This window comes from Ostrinia furnacalis, unplaced genomic scaffold, assembly GCF_004193835.3.
Source record: "Ostrinia furnacalis isolate ACB-3 unplaced genomic scaffold, ASM419383v2 OfSCF7455, whole genome shotgun sequence".
NCBI classification, from domain to species: domain Eukaryota; kingdom Metazoa; phylum Arthropoda; class Insecta; order Lepidoptera; family Crambidae; genus Ostrinia; species Ostrinia furnacalis.
Window position 1 is genome coordinate 384,119 of NW_021137694.1, and position 22,993 is coordinate 407,111.

Below are 22,993 nucleotides of genomic sequence, written 5' to 3' on the forward strand. Positions count from 1 at the left end.
AGCGGCAATCAAATGTTGTGCTGATTATCTGGCTCCACCATTATCATTTATCATAAACTTATCCCTTAGCCAAGGAGTATTCCCCGAGGCATTTAAACTGTCTATTATCAAACCAATTTATAAAAAGGGAGACAAAACCGATATGAAGAACTACCGACCTATAGCTCTTGTGCCTGTCTTATCAAAAGTATTCGAAAAAATAATACACAACAGACTTAACTCATTTTTTGAGAAACATAATATATTTACTTCACAACAATATGGCTTCCGTCAAAATAAATCTACAAGTATGGCAATCTTTAACTTACTTAAACTAGTCACTGACTCTATGGACCAAAGGGAGAACGTATGTGCCATATTTATGGATATGTCCAAAGCCTTTGACTATGNAGCAGCTGCTATCCTTATTATTAAGCAAAGCCTACTATACATTGACAGAGTTTTTAACTGACAAATTGTAAGATTCTTGACCTTTTTTTTATGTTTAAATGTTTATGAAATTGTTACTGATTGGACATTACTAACTTACTTTTTATTTTATTTAATTTCTACTAACCTAATACGACTCAATGATGTTATGTAAATTTGTACGCCGACCTTGGGCCAAACATAGTGATACCGACTTAATTTTTAACACCTGTAATATGTTATTTACCTATGTTCCACAAATAAACGAATTTGATTTGATTTGATTTGGTTGATAAAAAACAGAAATATGAAAAGTTATGTTGATGACTATAGGTTCATAACTAACTAGCTGACCCGGCGAACTTTGTTCCGCCTTAATGGCAATAAATAAGCAGACTTTTTTTTATTTCGAACGGGATAAAAAGTAAACTACCTCCCTGACAATTTTCAGCTAAATCTGTTCAGCCGTTCTTGAGTTATATGTGGTGTAACTAACACGACTTTCTTTTATATATATAGATATTATATCTCAAGCTGTAGTTTCTTTAGTGAGTGGCTCACAGATAACTGTTTACGGATAGATATAGTCACTATGATACTGTTTATTGGCTTACTTTAAACGATGGCTTTTGAATCATTATTAAGTGTATGCTGAATCTTTCTACATCTATTAACTTATTTACATACATATACTGTAATTTCCTACTGGGGAGGTGACCCCGATTCTTAAAGTAGCCACTTTTCGCCATACGAAGATACCAGATAATGTAAAGTTTTGACTATGCGTCATTTAATCATACTTGATTTCATTCGTCTTCAACACAAAATAACTCCCTATTTTTTATGTGACAAGGCAAACGAGCAGACTATGTGCAGATTGATAAACGACGTAACTAAGGACAAAATTTACTCTGTTCCTTCAACTGCCTACTCCACCTACTTTACCAAGAGATTATGTATTTATCTATCTTGGACAGTACAGTGTTAGTCTTGATAAAGTGCACATATGAAATTAGGTGAAACTAGACCTATTTTTATCGTAGGAAAAAATGACAAAAAATGTCTGAGATATTTTTAAAAATTTTGTAGATTTTTTTTTCTTTCAATTACTTATTTTTAAGAAAACGTCATAACTTTTAAGCTAAGAGGTCTGTCCTGAGAAAATAAAACAGTCATAATGCTAAATAACAGGCGATACTAATAAAATACAAAATATAACCAGAAAATGCCAACAAGTAGTAATAAAATGTTATTTTTGAGAAAAAACTGTATTTTGATTTGTGTTATTTTATTTTCAGAAAACCACAGCTCTTTATAACAATTATAATATTGAAAAATTTCTCTAAATTAATTGAGGCATTCCCTATTACAAGTGGTTTTTATTACTTTGTGTTATTATCTATCGTATCACCTTTGTAAAACCAAAAATTTCATGTTTGTATATCCCTATCACCAATGCGACGCCGGAGCGGTGTCGCTGCGTCTGTGCTGCGTCGTCTTCATAGAAATAATGTGTCGGGCACACGAGCGGTGCGGCGGCGCGTCGCGCGATATTTTATGGCAAAAACTGTGCGGTGCGGTGCCGCAAAGCATCGTGCGCTTTGGCTCTAACCTCTAACTAAAGTCGCACAATAAAAAAGTACAGAATAAAATTAACAAATAATATATTTAGAATAACATTATTTAGTAGGTTATTTGTATTACTTTCATTGCTCAGCGAGTTTCGTTCGTCCCCTCAGTCTTGAGCTGTTTCAACTCCAAATAGTAGGCGTAGACAACAAGCAACGAGTAGATCCCCATAACTGTAAAACAATTTAAATTATTAAGTGTTATTAAGACTCGTGGCAGGCGGGGCCAGTTATTTGCATGAGTGGTGAATATCGTGAAAAATCTTTTTACGCAAGGGTCATGACTTGAGTCATCGAAACCCTTTTCGTAAGAATGTTGCTGATTTATTTTGTTTTGATAAACCTTCTTCTTACATAAGTACATTATCAGTGATCAATACTTTTAGCTGACTTAAGAGTTGAGAGATGACTAACTTTTTTGTTGCACTTTCAACTTAATTACATATTATTGGAGCGACATGTTCACTCAGTGAACAAGCTCTTAAAATAAAGATTAAAAAAACTTTAATATTGTAATAACGTGTATAAGCAGTACATTTTGGTTGGTACGGTGTAACGTTTTGTAACAGTATACAGTACAGTTACAGTCAGCGTCGAATAGTTCGTCACACCCAGAGAAACCAGAAAGTTCGCAACACGTCTTTGTTAAAATTGGAGGTTTTGTTGTCAACTTTTTAGCCATATTATTGTATAGGGTGTCACAAAGTATGACACTGACTGTATTTTTTTCTCCTGCTTTAAATGTAGGTAATATAACTAATATACTTGCCGATAGCAACCACAGCTATGATCAGGCATACAATCCAGATAAAATGATTAGGTCCTGTAAACCCGTAGTGGAGTAAGCTCGGGGCTGTCACCATGATGACGAAAACGTGTACGAGTCCGAAGGTGGTCAACGCTAACCAGCACAGCAGTATTCTCACTTTATCCTAAAAGTTAAATGAATTAAAACTATCATAAATATTATTTTAAACGAAACATTTGGACCTTGTAGAAAATATATTATTTAAGGAGGAGCTTGGAGGGTTGTTGTAATAGAGTAAATACAAATGAGTAGGTTATCTTCATAGAAACGCACCGAGCGCGGTTTGTATGTGAGCGCGCCAATACGTATGCGGCGCGCACGCACACACTGACAAAATTCGGCGCAACACCTATTACTTATTCTGTGGCAATACCCCGCTATTTGTGCCGCTAATCCACGCTAAATTTTGTCAGTGTGTGCGTGCGCGCCGCATAAGAATTGGCGCGCTCACATACAAACCACGCTCGGTGCGTTTCTATGAAGATGACCTACTCATTTGTATTTACTCTGGTTGTAATTATATTATGTTAACCCACCATTAGTGACGTGAATTTGTCTTGTTGGTGACCCCGGTCTCACGCACCGGGTTTTTTGACTACGAGTAGGTATTTCTGTAACTTACCGTTTTTGATAATTTTCTTTGGAAAGGTTATAAAATTTGATCTTTAATATTGATAAAACAAAGGTATTTCATAAATCAAATATTCTATAATAACAATAGAAAATATCTTTGGATGCACTAAAATTTTAAGTTATTTTGAGAATGTTTTTTTAAACTTCAAAAAAAGCAACAATTTTAATTTTTAAATTTAACAAAAAAATCAGTAGTCAGTCTCATGACATTGCAAACATAAAATAGTAGTAATAATGGTAGTACTTCAACCAAAAAATAATAATAATACAATATTTAAAATCACTCATTTTCTACTTATCTGGTTTGATTTTTTTGGTTCGAAGTCACATCCAGATTCATTTTCCTCATTCTATGTGATTAGAAGTTTATAATCTGTCCTTATCAGACATTACTTCTTGAAAAAAGCTTCAAGACGACGCTCATAACTTTCAAAGATTGTTGACAGTTTGAACGAAAATTACGTAATTTCTCGTAAAAAATATCAATTGTTATAATCTGGCAAAACGCTTACATTATTAAACTGTTACGGTACGTTACAAACAACATCCTTATCAAAATAAGAAAAATACACAATAACCACTTGACTTTATAGTCTAAGAGCTAGTGAACGCCAGACCTACGTCATTTTATAAAATCTGAAAGTTTATATAATATTTCATAAAAATCAGATTTTATGGTATGACGTAAGTCTAACTTTTACGGTGGCTTTTTCTGTATATTCAATAGACTGTAATTCTACTAACGTTATACTATTAAATCTGATTTTTATGTATAATATTTGGACAATTATTAGAAGTATTTTCCCCAACAGCCAGACAGTTTTGACAGTTCCAACTCCTTGCCAGACAGTTTTCTAGGGTAGCTCCCAAAGCCACCATGACCCAAACTTCATAATTCACCAACATTATATCCTATATTGGGAGTATTTGGGAGCATACGCTGACAAACTTTCAGCTTTTATAAAATGACGTAGGTCTGGCGTTCACTAGCTCTTAGTCTATTACGTAGTTGGTGACCCCGGTCTCACGCACCGGGTTTGAGCCAAAAATATGAGATTTGCGCCCGCATCGCTATCGAGGGGTAGGCTGGCGGGACAAGGAAATAGGCAACTAGTCGAAAATACAGTGTAATTCGATGAACGGTGACAAAAATATTCGAGTTTTCTAACCACCCGGTCTCACAGTCATATAGGTCACCAATGGCGGGTTAAAAAACCGGCCAAGTGCGAGTCGGAAAAAGTGGCTGTGACATACGGACGGTCGGACAGACAGACAAACTGTCAGACATGACGAATCTATAAGGGTTCCTTTTTTGCCATTTGGCTACGGAACCCTAAAAAGGAGACGGATTTCACATTTTCACGTTGATTAAATAAACTATAAAGTACTAACTTTGTAAATTCCCCATATCAGGCACAAGTTAACCAACATTAGATATATGCTATCGATCACAGTCACCACAGCAGACAAAAAAAAGGTGGTATCAATACAGTACCACCTCAAGCCAGGAAAATCCCAACAATAGTTTATACTTTCAACGAGCACTGTTATGGCCACCATGAACATGAAACACTGAAACAGAAGTCATTTATCATAATAACATACCTAGTTACTCGTACAGTCAGCGTCAAATAATTCGCGACACCCAAAGTGGCCAAAAAGTTGTCAACACAACCATAAGGTTGTGTAATGTATAATCCAAGCGGAACAAAGAAGTTTTGCGAACTTTTTGGCTATTCTGGGTGTCACAAGCTGAGGCTGACTGTACGTAGGTACCTATCTTGGATGTATTTCACTATTACCATTGCTGAAAATACTGAGATCGTACTATGTCTCGCCATTTTCATTGATATTCAATCTTAATCTTTATCGAATGACATATTATTATTACTGTTGTTTCAGCCGAAAGACGTCCACTGCTGGACAAAGGCCTCCCCCAAGGATTTCCACAAAGACCGGTCCTGCGCCGTTTGCATCCAGGCACCTCCCGCGACCTTCACCAGATCGTCAATCCACCTTGTGGGAGGCCTGCCCACGCTACGTCTTCTGGCTCGTGGTCGCCACTCAAGAACTTTCCTGCCCTAGCGGCCCATTGTTACTGATTATTATCAGATAATTATTTCAGAAGTCGTCATTATCATTCATCCATCTTCGAACGAAGATGGATGGATGGAATGACTTTATAAACATTGTAGTAATAACTGGAAATAATAACTAAACTACTTACAGACATCCAAATTCCGACCGCATAAGCTCCGCACTTCAGAGAGAAGACGCAAAGAAACTTTTTGGGTATCAAACAAATTTCAACACACATTTTAATTTACAGTCGCTTTTACAAATTTCTGAAAAATTATGACATAAAAATTGAAATTTTGGCCAACGTGATTGTAGGTGTATTTGAATGTTCTCGATTGGTAATAAATACAAAAACGTTAATTGTTGTAACTAGGTACAGTCGCCAGCACGTCAACCTAAAGAAAACGTTTTGTTGCTAAAAAGCAAGTATTAAAAAAAACTACTAATAAGATGCAAGCTTTCATGTTTAGTTGTTAGTAGGTTGTAAATTCTGTCTTTTCAATTTAAAATCAGCAGTGAAAAGTTCATAAAAGGCATAATAATATGTAAAACTCATTTTGTATATGTTATCTGGGTGCTGCATGTTTTCCAAATAAACCATTAACAAATAGGCCGTTTTTCCTACCACTTTAAAAATCAATCTCAAAAAATTAGCCAAATGCGGGTCGTGCTACGCGCAGTGTAGGGTTCCGTAGTTGTCCGTCGTTAACACAATATATTTCAGAAGCAAGCAATTAATTTATCTAAAGTCACTTTTAATAAGTATTTTCTTCTAAGGATTTTATTAGTTATACTCGTATGTATATTTTTTATATTATTAAATTTTATAATACATGAGTTAAATTACTATTACTCTTAAACTAACTGATCTATCTTAACAGTTATAGTTTTCCTTGAACGTTCATGAAAAGCAGTATTATTATGAATTTTTCCAGATTTTAGTTTGTCAACAGTTTAGTTTTTAGAGGGGAGGGACGCCCTACTTGAACAAAAATTAGCACTTTCAATTTTAATATTTTGCAAACGGATCCCTAAATCGAAATCGTCTTAGAAACCCCTAAGCCATTTTAAAAGACCTATTCAACGATATCCCACATGATGGGGTAGAAGATTAAAAAAAAAATCATCCCCAATTTACATGTAGGGGAGCTACCCTAAATTTTTTATTTTTTTTATTTTATTTTACTGTTTTGTCAGCGTGATTACTATACATACATCCTTCACAAAATTACGGCTCTCTTGTGCAAATAGTTTCCAAGCTAAACCTCGGACAGACAGACCCAACCCCCCACAGACGGACATATCGAATCTATAGGGGTTCCTTGTCAGGACTACGGAACCCTAAAACCTGAAATAGTTTGTATTCTTTAAGCTGGTAAACTATATCGACACTTTCATTATAGCATATGTACTTGCACTAGCTCCCCTTGGATTTGTATGGAGCCTTACTCTACGCCGCTGCGGCTCGGCGGCGGCATAACCCGGGCCAGGTAGTGTGTAGGTAAGTTCGTTCGTTTCAGCCGAAAGACGTCCACAGCTGGACAAAGGCCTCCCCCAAGGATTTCCGAGTGTAAATAAAAATTCCAGAGAAGCTAGTATAAGCGCTGCCGCCACGACATAGTGTTTAAATGGCCTAATGGTAGTACTAAGGAATAAAATGAACAGAAAAATCTCTACACTTTTATTATAAATAGGTGAAGATATAATACAAGAATAGCCTCTTTTATTAAATTTACATTATCTTGCTTAACATTTTTACGCGATTGTCCCCTCAGACTTCAGTTTTTTCAACTCCAACCAGTAGGCGTAGACAATAAGAAAAGCGTACAGCTCAATTCCTGTGAAAAAAATATAATCGTCAGTATTTTACTTATTTCTTTTTTATAGTAAACCTATTTGACTTCGTTGTTTAGCCGTTTTTATTTTATTAGCGCTTTTTGTATTTTGTTGTTCCCATTTTTTTTTACTCGCCTTTTAAAACCTACGATTTTTTTTACATTCTTTGAGACAATCATGCTCCTACAGCAGTGACTGTACATATAATAAATGATTATGATTATGAGGCAGACCCCCCACTAGGTGAACTGACGATCTGGTGAAGGTCGCAGGAAATGCCTGGATGCGGGCAGCGCAGGACCAAATCCTTGGGGGAGGCCTTTGTCCAGCTGTGGACAAAGAACGAAAGGTGATAAGGTGATGGTGAAGTTGAAAATTTAATACCTACCAATAGCAACAAAAGCTACAATCAAGCACACCACCCTGGCAGCTTCGTTGACGTTGGTGGCGTAAATGCACATCAGGACAAACGTGATGAAGACGTGCAACAGCCCGATGATGGTGACCATCATCCAGCACACCACTATTGTCGCATTCTTCTAAAAAATTTAATCAAAACCAATCATCCATATTATAATGCGAAAAATGACCGACATTCCGATAGTGTTTTATGAAGTCTATTTAAAGTATAACTAGCTGACCCAGCGAATTCCGTACCACCTATATTCATGAGAAAAAATGTAGAACTCTAATCGTAAAATAATTTTTCAATTTATCATCAGTTTCGGAGCCTGCTCAATTCAAACAAACAATCGAAGTACCTACTACATACTTACTGAACGGATTTGTTTGGGGTTTTCACCAATCCACGAGTCTAGTGCCCGTTTTCACCACCAATCCCTAATTTTTAAGTGACCTCTATGGTAACACATAACAGGAATTTTGTTTTCATATGGGTCACTTAAAAATTAGCGATTGATGGTGAAAACGGGCATAGTTCTACCAAAACCTGGTAAACTATAAAATATTAACCTTGCAAATCCCCCATAGCAGCCACAAGTTAACCAACGTCAGGAAAACGCTGTCGATGCTAGCCACCATGCTGAAGACGAACAGATAATTTTCGGGCGTCTTCGTCGAATACTCTAAATTGCTATAGGCTTTAGTTTGGACGATCACTGCAGTAGTCACAAGCATCATGAGGCACTGGAACAAAATACATTGTTTATACTCTTGGTGGTTGGTAGGTTCAAGGGACAGATTATACAAAATGATCCTCAGCACGTCACGCATCGTCCAGAGGTTCCTTGGCTTAGTCTAAGACTCTTGACCACCGTTAGTTTTTACCCTGCCCCGCATTTCATTATCTCATACATACAGGTAAGGATGTTTTGGATAATTATGTAGTTTCTGTTATGGATACGGTTACGGATATAGGAATAATATTATACCGGTTATGACCTTTCTGCAACTTGCGCGCTAGCATCATACCCATTCAAATTATTTCTCGTGTTAGCTGCAGAAACGAGTAAACGAAAGAAATTAACAGTGAGTTCTTTTAATTATTCAAGATGTTTTTGCATTTGCAGTTCTCGGCTTCCGTTCTATGAAGTGCTACTAGAAACACAGATTCAACTGCTATTTATTAATTTACAAATTACAAGACTTGCTTGCGAACTTTAAAACTGTTTTTCAAATAGGAAATTAGTGCAGTGCTTTGGTTCAAAGTTAATTATATTTTTTAATTTACATGGCCTACACGAATTGCTTGTATTGAATAATAATACTTAATAATGTATGATCAATAAGCTATTTTATCACTCAAAATATTTGAAATATTAGGTAGCTTTTGCCCGCGGCTCCACCCGCGTGAAATTTAGACTGTCACAGTGTGCTGTGTGATCGTCATAAATTATAGCCTATAATATTATGTTATTCTGAGTTATAATCAATAATACCATACTTATTATTATTATGTGATAATACTGTAAACATCAAAATCCGTTCAGTAGTTTTTGCGTGAAAAAGTAACAAACATCCAGACATCCAAACTTTCGCATTAGTAAGATTATTTGAAGAAGTTTCAGGAAAAATCAGTGCCTCGTAATCCACTGTCATCGATTTTGTCGTTGTGTCATTACAACAATGACATTTGACGAAACTTACAAACAGTAGGTAATAATAAAGTTGGTACTTACAAACATATAAAGTCCGACCACATAAGATCCGCACCTCAGAGAGAAGGCGCAAAGAAACTTTTTTGGTATCAAACAATTTTCAAAACACATTTTAATTTACAACACTCGCTAAAAATTCCTGAAAAATCTTGACTTTGGTAAAATTTTAAGCTAAGCCAACGTGATTATTGATTGGTACAGTTTCCATCATAAGTCACCTTAAAATTTTATTACAAAATTGCACCTATACATATAAAGTTACCTATGTAACGTACCTAATATAAAGATGCCCCGGCGCTAAAATTCTTAGGCTGGGTTGCACCATCTTACTTTAACTTTGACAAACGTTAAAAATCTGTCAAACTCCATACAAAATACACCGGTTATCGTTATAGTTAGTTACGGTCAAAGTTAGGTAGTGCAACTCAGCCTTAATGTGTCATTCTCTACACTTAATTATTTATTTATTTATTAACACCAACAAGACATACAATTAGGTAGGTAATAAAAAAGGATGACATACCAGAACAAAATTGGCAACTGTAATTTGACTCTATAACTTCAACATTACATTCAACAAACCAAATGAAGGTGGATACCGTGAAAGGCACCAGTCAACCTGGAATAAGCAGGTTTAAAATTAGACCTCCAATACAATAGAGGCCCAAACCGGGACCGTTTCTAAAGGATTATGCGTTGCTTCGAAAGCTTTTACGGCGACCGTCAACAGTATATGATTTCGGAGAGGAGCCCGAAATACGCAGGTTCATTATCTGTAACCTACGAGCAACGTGGCTCTTGAAAACACAATGTTACAATGTACCTACGCAGGCACAAGTACACTCCACCCCGTAATAATATTGCAGAGTGTGTGTGGGATTGTTATTGTCGTGTAGATGGCAGTAATTTTTCTTTTCTTACGATAACAAGAGAAAGCTAATAAAAAAATTAATTTGGGAAAGAAACTGAAAATAACAACACCTACACACAGAGTATTAATAAAGTCACAATAGACTGTTAATATAAAAAGTCTTATGCCCCGGAACAAAACATCACTAATTACATAAATAATAGCTGAAACTATAATATGAATAATATTTCGGTAAGTAGGTAGATAATAACCGACGATCTGGTGAAGGTCGCGGGAAGTACCTGGATGCAAGCGGCGCAGGACCGGTCTTTGTGGAAATCCTTGGGGGAGGCCTTTGTCCAGCAGTGGACGTCTTTCGGCTGAAACGAAGTAGGTAGATAATAAGCCTGCCTGTCAGCAAAAGATAGCACTGGATAATTATTAATCCGCGGAAAAACATAATATTATTGAGAAATTAGGATTCAACGTTAGCTGAAATTGCTGGCTGCTAATATACCTCCTTACACTAAACATTAATTAAGAAAATTCATTACATCAACCTCCTCTACAAATTGCAAGGCGAACTTAATCTAAAATAACGAACTGCGGGGGAACTTGCAACAAAATAACTATGCAAGCTGATGTTCAAAGAACAAAAGACTGAAGGTTAAATTGAAATTCCGCACAACACACGCTTCGTTAGGTGTTCATTAATTTGCAGAGAGCTGGCCGCCGGCGTAATTATGAAAATAATGGCCACAAACGAAACCCAACGGATTTCTGTGGGTTATGTTATACCTACTGCCCGTTTATCATTGTTCCTTCAAGGCAAATGTTCCCTTTCTGGGGCTGAAACTTGAATTTCATTAAACGAAGGTATTACGGATTTCTAGGTCAGATAACAGATGTTCATGAAATTGCCGCTTTGTTTGAAGGGACGTCTTTTTAAAGAATATTATAATATAAAGAATTGAAAGGCCAAAAAATGGTGACGATTTCCCAACTGATTCGAAAAGACACTTACTAATGTACCTACATAGTAATTACAAATTAAACTAAGAAACAATAACTTAGGTAGGGAAAAAGCTAAATGCATTGCATTTGGTAAGGACATGAATTGCGAACTCTACATTTTCCAAATCAATAATGCTATGCTAAACGCAAGATCACCGGTTCCGGGTTCGATGAGTAATCTATAGTGTGATATTATTTATAGTACATTAGATTTAATTAGATACTGTTATATTTTACTTTAAAGGCAATATTTCGTGCTAGAATTTGAACATAATGTATCCTCTCCCAAGGATTGTCGAAGAGCCCCGTTATGTCTCCAGTCACAGCCTGCTTCTTCTTGAGGTCACACTCCGCTTATAGGGCTAGCTGTCAAAACCCTGTCAAAAAACTGTCCATTGATTTCGTGTTGCAAAGGGGACTATAATCGAACTCAACAATTTTTTTAATTATTTCAAAGTATGATTTTATTCAAACCAAGAGTTGAAAGGTAAACGGGTGTCATTTTAAGTTTTTGTCACGAAATTATCGGTTTCTGTGTCTACCCAATTCAGTAAACAGCGTACACTAGCGTAGGTACCATTCGGTATTTGGTTCCACTTTGATTCAATAAATAAAAATCTAAATGGTATATAATGTTTTTTTAATCAGATTTTAAATCTCTTACGAATTTGAGTGTAGGAATTCTAGATCATACATAAGTAATAATTGTACAGGTAAAAGGAAAGTGTGAAAGAACAACAACAATATTATTGTTTTAAGGATTTTAATTTAAATAATGTCTATAGGTATAATAATTATATTAATATACTATTCGCTTAAGCAATACTGAACAAAACAATAAAATTTACATAATATGACAAACTTTCATTGGAGACATTTCAATAACTTATCAAAATTCCCTCATCAACTCGTCAACTCGGTAACAAATTTTGGCAAATTAAAATTATATTTACATTCAACTAAAATAATTAATTAATCACATTTTATTAATGAAATAAAATAAATTAGTGACAGATTTTTTTATAAGATCTACAATATAAAATTACAATGTAAAGTTTTCAAAAACATCATCTACCATAAAGTAAATGTTGTAGTAAAAATTCGAAATCAGTATGCTGGTACGTCTGTATCAATTCCTACACCCTAGTGTTAATGATACAACAATATAGGAATTATAGTCAATTCATCAATGTTTTATTCAATAATGATAGGGTTACGATCCAAAAGGATTTTCGTCAATTTCCATTAGTGCTAAGAGATTGGTTAATTCAGAAATTTTCATTGTTTTGCCACTTGTCTACGTTGAAGTGATAGGGCCCTATTACGAGCCCACAAAAGTTCAATTTATATTAAGCATAGCATTACGCCGAATGTTTTAATTTCAGTATTTAGGCCAATTACAGGCTACGTATAGATTAGGCGTATAAGATGGTATTATACGCCCTAATTAAATAGCAAATTTTATAGACATATCATTGTTATGTATCTAAGAGGCATAACAATAAAAAGTGTTGAAGGTACAACCGAATACGATATGCTTATCAGATGCCCTGCATTCGTTTAGAAAAAGAAGCCAAATTGTAGTACACCATAATATTATAATTAAAATTTACACAATGTAAATACATCTTACATTAAATGATATAATACACTCACATAATCCCACAGAATATAATTTGGCTATCGATAAAATGTTAATCGATTATTATTAAATTAAAAAGAACATGAAAAAACATTTCTGTAATAAGTAAAGAGTTTTAAAAGTATTATGGCGGCCTAGCAATGAAATCTATAACATTCAAGTATTGTAATAAAAAAATCTATACGATCTACTCTATGGTTATTCAAATCACACATCGCTTATCAATAAAAAACCTTAAATTATTATGTCTATGGAATAACATGCACAGTCTTTGACTTGATCAGTCGATAGCCAGCAAAAAGCCAAATCGTCGAAAATCTCAATGTAAAGTAAGAAAAGTTCAAAATTAGGCACCAAGAGTTTGTGATAGTGTTGAGATAAATCTGTAAGAAAACGTAATACAAAATGGCATCGGATACACCGTTAGATTCGTTGTCACTAAGTTTATATTGATGACACAAGATCATAAAGTACCTAAGGGAAACTAAACGATAAATTAGTTCTAATATGGGCGTACCATATAAATTGGACCAGCCAGCAGGCCAAGTTTAGCGATGTTTATGAAAGTTGACTAACACTCATTATCTTAACAGTCATTATCCTTCTACTAAACATCACATTCCATAATAACTATAATACGTAGTATATTTTACTAAAGTCATTTAGACCCTTTTTCTTCAACATAAATCTCCCCGTTTGTGACCGGTTTACAAGTTCGGCACCACCCTTGGGTATCCCCAAGGATCTTCGAAATCCACTTATCGAATGTTTCTTTAAGTGAAAATATCCAGCGTCTTTAAACAACAAAAGTTGCTTCGTTCCCAAAGTACCTATGGCGTTACCATTCAAAAATTTTAAATGGAAAAATTTAAGTAACTACATTCACGAAGCACAATCGTACTTGACTTAGTCGTTTCGTTAACGAATACTTTGTCCAGGTTTTCAGATCGTTTACACATAAAACCTAGCAAACCTTTCAATTCTTCTGTCGTTCCCGGGAGTCTTCGCGGCATATGCCGCGGGGCGGGGAGTCCCTGCCTTTGTGTGAGGCCTTGGAGGCTTTTCTGGATCGTTTGAACTTGGCGACGTCATCTCCGAAGACGTCACCGGTGCGGAGAGCCGAGATGAGGTCGTCGAACTCGCCCTTTTGTCCGTTAGTGAGGGTGCCGTCACGGGAGGAGTCTCCGTTGGCGTGGCCGTTGCAGTCCGAGTTGCTCTTGCCGAGGGATTTCCCGACGGAGCTGAGGAGGCTGGACGCCTGCTTGCGCTCCATTGTTCGCTTTTTCAGCTGCAAAATAAAAACGTATATTATTGCACGGTATTGCTGAAGTTAAGGGGTCCCGGCACCACTAGGAAATGGCCCGGGAAAGTGCCTACTATTCACCTCGAATCTGGGTGAGGCTCGCTCCAGACGAATGTCCAACAGCACAATAATTTGCAGCTCCTTTAGGCTCCGGCCCTTTAGTAGGTAGGCCCCGCCCTCACCTCTTTTTTGCGCTGGCATGGCTCACGAGCCAAAAGCGCAAATGTTTTTTTTTTACCAAATCCCCCGTTCTTAGGTGTGGTTCAGACATGCGCGATAATCGTGCAAATAGGAGTAGGCACACACCGTTGATTTTTCGTCGGCCGATAATTTAGTCGGACAGTTGATCAGTATGGCCATGTATGGGAGTGCGCGCACTACGCCGATTCGATTTGGCCGATTCTTCGTACAAATTAAAATCGGGCACAACTATCGGCCAACTAAAAATCAACGGTGTGCGCCTACTCTTACAGTTCGACGCAAACTGTCCGAGAACATCCTAGGAACCGAGCGGATTCCGTCGTGTCTGAACTAGGCCTTAGACACTAAAGGTGAAGGTCACTGACCTCCTGCTCGTGGCGCGTGCGGCGCTCCTCCTCGTCGCACTCGGCACGCGCCTCGCCCAGCTGCGTGAGGAAGGCGTCGAGCGGCCGAGTGGAGTCGCTAGAGTGTCATCAGGTCACTGACCCACGCATCACAGCTGTCACTCGTCTCCCAGTGTCACTGACCTCCTGCTCGTGGCGCGTGCGGCGCTCCTCCTCGGCGCACGCCTCGCCCAACTGCGTGAGGAAGGCGTCGAGCGCGCCGAGTGGAGTCGCTAGTGTCATCAGGTCACTGACGCATGCATCACAGCTGTCACTCGTCTCCCAGTGTCACTGACCTCCTGCTCGTGGCGCGTGCGGCGCTCCGCCTCGCCCAGCTGCGTGAGGAAGGCGTCGAGCGGCCGAGTGGAGTCACTAGTGTCATCAGATCACTGACGCATGCATCACAGCTGTCACTCGTCTCCCAGTGTCACTGACCTCCTGCTCGTGGCGCGTGCGGCGCTCCTCCTCGTCACGGCGGCGGCGCGCGGCGTCACACTCGGCGCGCGCCTCGCCCAACTGCGTGAGGAAGGCGTCGAGCGCGCCGAACAGTTGCGAGGGCGAAGAGCTGGGTTCTTCGCCGAACGCGTGCGCGCACGCTTCTAGGCGGCTCTTCATGTCCTGTGGAAATTACATCATTGAGTCGGTCATCTAGCTTAGGTAATCTATTAACAGACATATTGCTCAACTAGTTGCTGAGCGAAAGACCAGAGGTTTGTGGTCGATAAAAGTGGCCTGACGACGGTCGAATTGCATGGAGGTGTAAACCATGGTTTTTCGTTCGTTCGTTTCAGCCAAATGACGTCCGGGCGGAAGATTTACACAATAACCATGATCTTAACTGAAATCCAAACCCAATCACTATTTGCAAAGGCTGCTCAAATACATCATAGGCCTCCCCCAAGTATTAAAAAATGCGAATTTAATTAAATTTTATAGCCTGATTCCAGAAAACATATACTGCGCTAACTGCCTATATCTATGCACCAACTTCACCTCAAGTCACTCCCACAACTATATCAAAATTCAACAACAAATTCTTCTGTCTAAACACCCATCTCACCTGGAACAGGTCTTCCAGCTGCGTGAAGGTGCACACGGCGTGCGCGTGGAACTCCCTCATGACGCTCTGGAAGGCGTCGTTAGGGTCGGCAGGCGCGGGCAGCGCCGCGTGGTAGTCCAGCTCGCGGATACCTCCCGCAGGCCGTTGTCTAGCTGGTCTACGCACACCTTCGCTGCTGCTCGCACGTGGAGCAAGTCCTCTTCGATTAAGAGGACGTAACCGTGACCCAAAACACCCGTCTCACCTGGAACAGGTCTTCCAGCTGCGTGAAGGTACACACAGCATGCGCGTGGAACTCCCTCATGACGCTCTGGAAGGCGTCGTTGGGGTCGGCAGGCGCGGGCAGAGCCGCGTGGTAGTCCAGTTCGCGGGCCATTTCCCGCTGGCCGTTGTGTAGCTGGTCCACGTAAACCTTCGTTTCTGCTCGAACATGGGGCAAGTCTTCTACGAGTAGGAGGATGTCCCCGTGACACAAAACATCCTAAAACACCCATCTCACCTGGAACAGGTCTTCCAGCTGCGTGAAGGTGCATACAGCATGCGCGTGGAACTCCCTCATGACGCTCTGGAAGGCGTCGTTGGGGTCGGCAGGCGCGGGCAGCGCCGCGTGGTAGTCCAGCTCACGAGCCACCTTCAGCAGGCCGTTGTCTAGCTGGTTCACGCACACCTTCGTTGCTTCTGGCACGTGGGGCAAGTCCTTTTCGATTAAGAGGATGTCCCCGTGACACAAAACATCCTAAAACACCCCTCTCACCTGGAACAGGTCTTCCAGCTGCGTGAAGGTGCACACGGCGTGCGCGTGGAACTCCCTCATGACGCTCTGGAAGGCGTCGTTGGGTTCGGCAGGCGCGGGCAGCGCCGCGTGGTAGTCCAGTTCGCGGGCACAACTATCTCTAGATTCAACATCAAAATCAAAATTCATCACCTCCCGCAGGCCGTTGTCTAGCTAGTCCACGTGCACCTTCGTTGCTGCTCTCACGTAGGGCAAGTCTTCTTCAAGTATGTGGATGTCCTCGTTATACAAAACATCCTAAAACACCCGTCTCACCTGGAACAGGTCTTCCAGCTGCGTGAAGGTGCACACGGCGTGCGCGTGGAACTCCCTCATGACGCTCTGGAAGGCGTCGTTGGGGTCGGCGGGCGCGGGCAGCGCCGCGTGGTAGTCCAGCTCGCGGGCCACCTCCCGTAGGCCGGCCCGCAGCGCGCTCACGTCCTTGTCTAACTGGTCCACGCACACCTTCGCTGCTGCTCGCACGTGGGGCAAGTCCTCTTCGAGTAGGAGGATGTCTTTGAACTGGGGGAGAAAGAAGAGTCAGTATTCCGCAGCAGAAATGCTGTAGGAGAACTAAGCGGCGGGCACGCCGCGGTCGCCAAAATGCTTGCAAAATGCCGCGGCCTACCTACCGCGCCGCGCCGTTGCTCCGCCCAGAAGCTTGCAATCCGCCAGTGTGGCAAGGCCGCGTCTTTCCATTCTATACATAGCCAGAACGCAAGGGTGTGAAACTAATCGAGTATAGTTTGGATATGACTTTTTTACTAAGCTCCTCCAAACTATACACGACCAGTACGCATACGCTGCGTACTGCTCGCGTATACTTTGTAGTGACTTAGGTCAATTATCTTCCTCCAAAATATACATCGTCAGTACGCATACGGACTAATCATGTATGTATTGTAATAAGTTCGCGATTACAATATATACGCGAGTAGTTGCATGCTCGTCATTTTGACTTATTTACCTCTCTTTCTATTACATATTAATTCATAACTGAGTTTTTTGGTGTTTGTATTCTACCATAGAAAATATATTTGTTTTGGGGCTGATATTTTATCAATTCTCCAATAACTCTTAAATTAAGAATTATGTATGTCAAAATGATTTTGTTCTTGAGATAAAAGCTTATAAATAAAAATAAATATCCCTGGACATTTTACACTGCGCTTCTAGTCCCAAACTAAGNTTCAGTATCTTTGGGAAGCGAAAAAAAAAAGATAAATCCGGTAGATTACTTTTCGAATTTAAACACCCGAACGCCGCACAATATTTCTTTCTCTTTATGTCCATTTTTAAATAATACTTCGATCATAGAATTATAATCATACTACAACGCACGCCAGCGTCGTGACGAGCGCGCGCGTGACACTCGACTGATATAATACCCGCCGGCGGGGCGCTTCGCTGTAGGTAATTATCGGATGTACCGCGCGGAGTGAGCCAGGCCTGCTCGCGCTAGCCTCTGCGGCCGCAGCCGAAAACTTCTTGGAGAGTATACGTATTCTTCTACTCGTTCATATAGTTACAAGAGCCGTGAGAGTCATAAATCGTACGTCATGGCCTCATTGAACACGTCATGTGTGCCACTAACGTAATGATTCGTTCGTTCGTTCGTTTCAGCCAAATGACGTCCACTGCTGGACAAAGGCCTCCCCCAAGGTTTTCCATTCATGCTTTGCTCGCATCCAGGCTCTTCCCGCGACCTTTACCAGATTGTCGGTCCACCTAGTAGGAGACTTGCCCACGCTACGTCTTCCAGCCCATGGTCGGCACTCAAGAACTTTCCTGCCCCAACGGCCATCGTCTCTACGAGCTATGTGCCTCGCCCACTGCCACTTGATTTTAGCAATTCTGCGAACTATGTCGGTTACTTTGGTTCTCCTGCGGATCTCCTCGTTTCTGAATCCTGAACGTGATGTTTGCTAGAAGCTATCTCACCTGTTCATATAGTTTCCTAAAGCCAGCACAATCTCCAGCAAGGCCCGGAGCCTCCTAGACCGCGTCATGTCCCTCGCAGCCCTGAGAACAGTGTGTGCCCTCGCGCTGGCCTCTGCGGCCGCAGCAGAGAACTTCTTGAAGAGTATACGTATTCTTTTACTGGTTCATATAGTTACAAGAACTATGAGAGCCAATGACTTCGCGAGCTCATTGAACACGTCATGTCTGCCACTAACGTGATGTTTGCTAAAGCCTGGTCCGTGAGCACGTAGAATCCCGTCCAATGATCCCAAGCTACCCATCCCTATCGCTCGCGCGTAATTATGTTGCTGTCGCGACTGTGCGACGGGCGCCCGCAGCGAGTGTGCGAGCGAGAACCATGAGAGCCAATGACTTCGCGATCTCATTGAACACGTCATGTCTGCAACTAACGTGATGTTTGCTAGAAGCTATCTCACCTGTTCATATAGTTTCCTAAAGCCAGCACAATCTCCAGCAAGGCCCGGAGCCTCCTAGACCGCGTCATGTCCCTCGCAGCCCTGAGAACAGTGTGTGCCCTCGCGCTGGCCTCTGCGGCCGCAGCAGAGAACTTCTTGAAGAGTATACGTATTCTTTTACTGGTTCATATAGTTACAAGAACTATGAGAGCCAATGACTTCGCGAGCTCATTGAACACGTCATGTCTGCCACTAACGTGATGTTTGCTAAAGCCTGGTCCGTGAGCACGTAGAATCCCGTCCAATGATCCCAAGCTACCCATCCCTATCGCTCGCGCGTAATTATGTTGCTGTCGCGACTGTGCGACGGGCGCCCGCAGCGAGTGTGCGAGCGAGAACCATGAGAGCCAATGACTTCGCGATCTCATTGAACACGTCATGTCTGCAACTAACGTGATGTTTGCTAGAAGCTATCTCACCTGTTCATATAGTTTCCTAAAGCCAGCACAATCTCCAGCAAGGCCCGGAGCCTCCTAGACCGCGTCATGTCCCTCGCAGCCCTGAGAACAGTGTGTGCCCTCGCGCTGGCCTCTGCGGCCGCAGCAGAGAACTTCTTGAAGAGTATACGTATTCTTTTACTGGTTCATATAGTTACAAGAACTATGAGAGCCAATGACTTCGCGAGCTCATTGAACACGTCATGTCTGCCACTAACGTGATGTTTGCTAAAGCCTGGTCCGTGAGCACGTAGAATCCCGTCCAATGACCCCAAGCTACCCATCCCTATCGCTCGCGCGTAATTATGTTGCTGTCGCGACTGTGCGACGGGCGCCCGCAGCGAGTGTGCGAGCGAGAACCATGAGAGCCAATGACTTCGCGATCTCATTGAACACGTCATGTCTGCAACTAACGTGATGTTTGCTAGAAGCTATCTCACCTGTTCATATAGTTTCCTAAAGCCAGCACAATCTCCAGCAAGGCCCGGAGCCTCCTAGACCGCGTCATGTCCCTCGCAGCCCTGAGAACAGTGTGTGCCCTCGCGCTGGCCTCTGCGGCCGCAGCAGAGAACTTCTTGAAGAGTATACGTATTCTTTTACTGGTTCATATAGTTACAAGAACTATGAGAGCCAATGACTTCGCGAGCTCATTGAACACGTCATGTCTGCCACTAACGTGATGTTTGCTAAAGCCTGGTCCGTGAGCACGTAGAATCCCGTCCAATGACCCCAAGCTACCCATCCCTATCGCTCGCGCGTAATTATGTTGCTGTCGCGACTGTGCGACGGGCGCCCGCAGCGAGTGTGCGAGCGAGAACCATGAGAGCCAATGACTTCGCGATCTCATTGAACNTTTTATGTAATAATTAATGAATTTAAAAATGGCATCACCGTACGTGATACTACATAGGTAGTTCTTATTTAAAATCTCGAGGACAAAGCACGAGCATAATATCTAATAAAAGTAATAATTCCATATTTTACTAAATCAAATCAACTAAACACACTCTAGTCAACTGTAAGTGGTGTAGTATAGTTTGGAGCGAAGACGGAATCCATCCACGATACAAACTATACACGATCAGTACGCAAAATTCGTGTATAGTTTGTTGTGACCGATTTACAAAGGGACATTCCAAAATATACACGAGCAGTTTCCTATGGGTGCGTTCTGGCCATGTATAGAACGGAAAGACGCGGCAAGGCCCTTAACACTATCAAGCTGTCCTGGGCCCTTAACACTATCAAGCTGCCCTAATCAAATACAAGACTACAATGACTTTTTTAATGATTTTCAATTTGATATTAATTTTGATGATTTGAGCTTTATGTGGATTTTCGAGCTTTAAATGCTAGAGGTGAGGATGTGATATGTTGTGTATGGAAAACTTTTTGACCTGCTCTTTTTCTTTCACTACTATTGACAGGCCTGTTCATCTCCGCGAGTTAACATCGAAAACAAAACACGCACGATGGCCCACCTACAGGATACTATTCGACAAGGCCTCACATACGACCGAACATTGACTCACGCACGCGTATTCTTGTGTATGATGGAAGAAAATAAAGAAAATGGTGTACTAAATACTGTGCAGTATTTAACTGCCTAAATAATAATAAAAACACAGAATGTATTTTTTTAAGTTGCCTCAAGACACTGAGAGGTAAATAAGTAGTTAATATTATTCATGATAATTCATGCTAAATCATGTATTTCCTCCGCCATTTTCCGCAGTTTGGCACCTCAAGTCACATCATTTTACCGAAGTCAGCCCTATAGCTTCGGCGCAGTGCCGATCACTGACGTTTGTCAACAAAACGGTGCTTAACTTTTGAGACAGGCTAAATTACACCATATTGTTAATGACATTGAGCATACATTTTTTTAAATACCTTCGCGAAGTAAAACTTCTGTACGTAGTGCTATGGATACTTGTATCTACCCATCTTTTTTTCGCTCCATACGCATCGTTTAAGTTTCTCCTAGTTACCTGTGTCTCGAGCATCTCGACCAGGTAGTGCAGCAGCGTGGTGTTGCGCGTGACGCTGGACTTGGTGTCGGCCAGCTTGTTCAGCGACGACAGCCGGAAGCCTGATGCGTTGCCGCGTGCGCCTCTGCAATAAAAGATAACCTTTTATTGTGATCTGATAAGGTTGAAAATTGATGGACAATGATTTAATGTCCTAAACAATGCTAGAACGGAAAATGTCATGGATTTATTGTTACAATGCTAGAAAGAAAACTGCGTTCAAACAAATTATGAATATTGACCAGTTTGATTCAGGATAAGAGCCGTTATGAGCTTTGGTTCTCGTCTAATTTGGTCGTATAATAAAATTTACATTCGGGCCTTTCTGGAGCCACTGATCTCCTGTCAGCATGATCTCCAGAAAAGCACAGCACGACCTTCAACAAGATCCGCGGCCTTTGTTGTTTCCTAAAGGACAATAGCCTCTGCTTCGACCCTGCGAGTCTTGCATAGACCTTCTTTTTTACCCAGCTTGACTCAGCTCACCTTTTCATTTAGTTTCCTCTACCCAACACAAATCCCCAACAAGGCGCTTAGCCTCCTGGACCGCGTCAAATGTATGTCTTTAACGCGATATTTGCTAGATAACATTAGCCTCTTCTTTGACGACATAAAGCTTCTTTTTGACCCGGCTTGACTCATCTTACCTGTTCATATAGTTTCCTAAAGCCAGCACAATCTCCAGCAAGGCCCGGAGCCTCCTAGACCGCGTCATGTCCCTCGCAGCCCTGAACACGGTGTGTGCCCTCGCGCCACAGAATAAGTAATAGTACAGGTACAGAAGGATTACTCCGCAAGACGATTTAAATAAATGCGAGTCTTGCTACGACGCGATACAGTGGAATTCAGCTCGCACAGCACTACGTACCTACAATTTTATTCACCTACAAGTTTTGTCTCTTTCTATCGCGTGCCTCTGAACTCTTCTTACGCTGTTAGGGTTGCTGTCTAGTGAAAAAATAATTAATCTACTTATTTGTAATGAGGTACGTATGTAGGTAAGTATGCATTCATTATGGAAAACCTTCATAGTAGGTTAGGTTCCTATACTATCCTAAGAATTATTGATTACCTACATGGCCAACATACCTTTCAGTATCTTTGGGAAGCGAAAAAAAAAAGATAAATCCGGTAGATTACTTTTCGAATTTAAACACCCGAACGCCGCACAATATTTCTTTCTCTTTATGTCCATTTTTAAATAATACTTCGATCATAGAATTATAATCATACTACAACGCACGCCAGCGTCGTGACGAGCGCGCGCGTGACACTCGACTGATATAATACCCGCCGGCGGGGCGCTTCGCTGTAGGTAATTATCGGATGTACCGCGCGGAGTGAGCCAGGCCTG

General features: G+C 40.9%; 3 protein-coding genes across 5 annotated transcripts in view; all 3 read right to left on the minus strand.

The window, feature by feature from the left end:
• Nucleotides 1-2,104: 2,104 nt before the first annotated feature.
• On the minus strand, nt 2,105-5,808 carry LOC114364648 (uncharacterized). The gene is made up of 4 exons (XM_028320872.1): nt 5,705-5,808; nt 4,870-5,049; nt 2,806-2,968; nt 2,105-2,210 (listed from the first exon to the last, which is right to left on the minus strand). The coding sequence occupies exons 1-4, from the start codon at nt 5,792-5,794 to the stop codon at nt 2,122-2,124; spliced, it is 522 nt and encodes a 173-aa protein (XP_028176673.1). The 5' UTR covers nt 5,795-5,808; the 3' UTR covers nt 2,105-2,121.
• A 1,472-nt stretch (nt 5,809-7,280) lies between these two features.
• LOC114364664 (uncharacterized) lies at nt 7,281-9,671 on the minus strand. Its single transcript, XM_028320892.1, has 4 exons — nt 9,531-9,671; nt 8,365-8,538; nt 7,781-7,931; nt 7,281-7,394 (listed from the first exon to the last, which is right to left on the minus strand). The coding sequence occupies exons 1-4, from the start codon at nt 9,618-9,620 to the stop codon at nt 7,312-7,314; spliced, it is 498 nt and encodes a 165-aa protein (XP_028176693.1). The 5' UTR covers nt 9,621-9,671; the 3' UTR covers nt 7,281-7,311.
• A 3,267-nt stretch (nt 9,672-12,938) lies between these two features.
• The window catches only part of LOC114364653 (disheveled-associated activator of morphogenesis-like protein), a 28,515-nt gene continuing 18,460 nt past the window's right edge, over nt 12,939-22,993 (minus strand). For all 3 annotated transcript variants that reach the window (XM_028320879.1, XM_028320877.1, XM_028320878.1), the window contains 4 exons: nt 21,601-21,724; nt 17,011-17,256; nt 15,338-15,520; nt 12,939-14,303 (listed from right to left, as the gene is read on the minus strand). In XM_028320879.1, coding sequence (XP_028176680.1) covers nt 13,992-14,303; nt 15,338-15,520; nt 17,011-17,256; nt 21,601-21,724 — 865 coding nt within the window. In that variant the 3' untranslated portion in view covers nt 12,939-13,991. The remainder of the gene's footprint in view (nt 14,304-15,337; nt 15,521-17,010; nt 17,257-21,600; nt 21,725-22,993) is intronic.

Excerpts from the sequence above, each read along its gene's own strand:
- LOC114364648 (XM_028320872.1), bottom strand. The coding sequence starts at position 5,794 with ATGTGTGTTGAAATTTGTTTGATACCCAAAAAGTTTCTTTGCGTCTTC. Across the intron at positions 5,050-5,704 it reads CGGTCGGAATTTGGATGTCT|TGTTTCATGTTCATGGTGGC; the intron begins GTAAGTAGTTTA and ends CTTCTGTTTCAG. Across the intron at positions 2,211-2,805 it reads CATAGCTGTGGTTGCTATCG|TTATGGGGATCTACTCGTTG; the intron begins GCAAGTATATTA and ends ATTGTTTTACAG.
- LOC114364664 (XM_028320892.1), bottom strand. The coding sequence starts at position 9,620 with ATGTGTTTTGAAAATTGTTTGATACCAAAAAAGTTTCTTTGCGCCTTC. Across the intron at positions 7,932-8,364 it reads TGCTATGGGGGATTTGCAAG|AAGAATGCGACAATAGTGGT; the intron begins GTTAATATTTTA and ends TAAATTTTTTAG. Across the intron at positions 7,395-7,780 it reads TGTAGCTTTTGTTGCTATTG|GAATTGAGCTGTACGCTTTT; the intron begins GTAGGTATTAAA and ends TTTTTTTCACAG.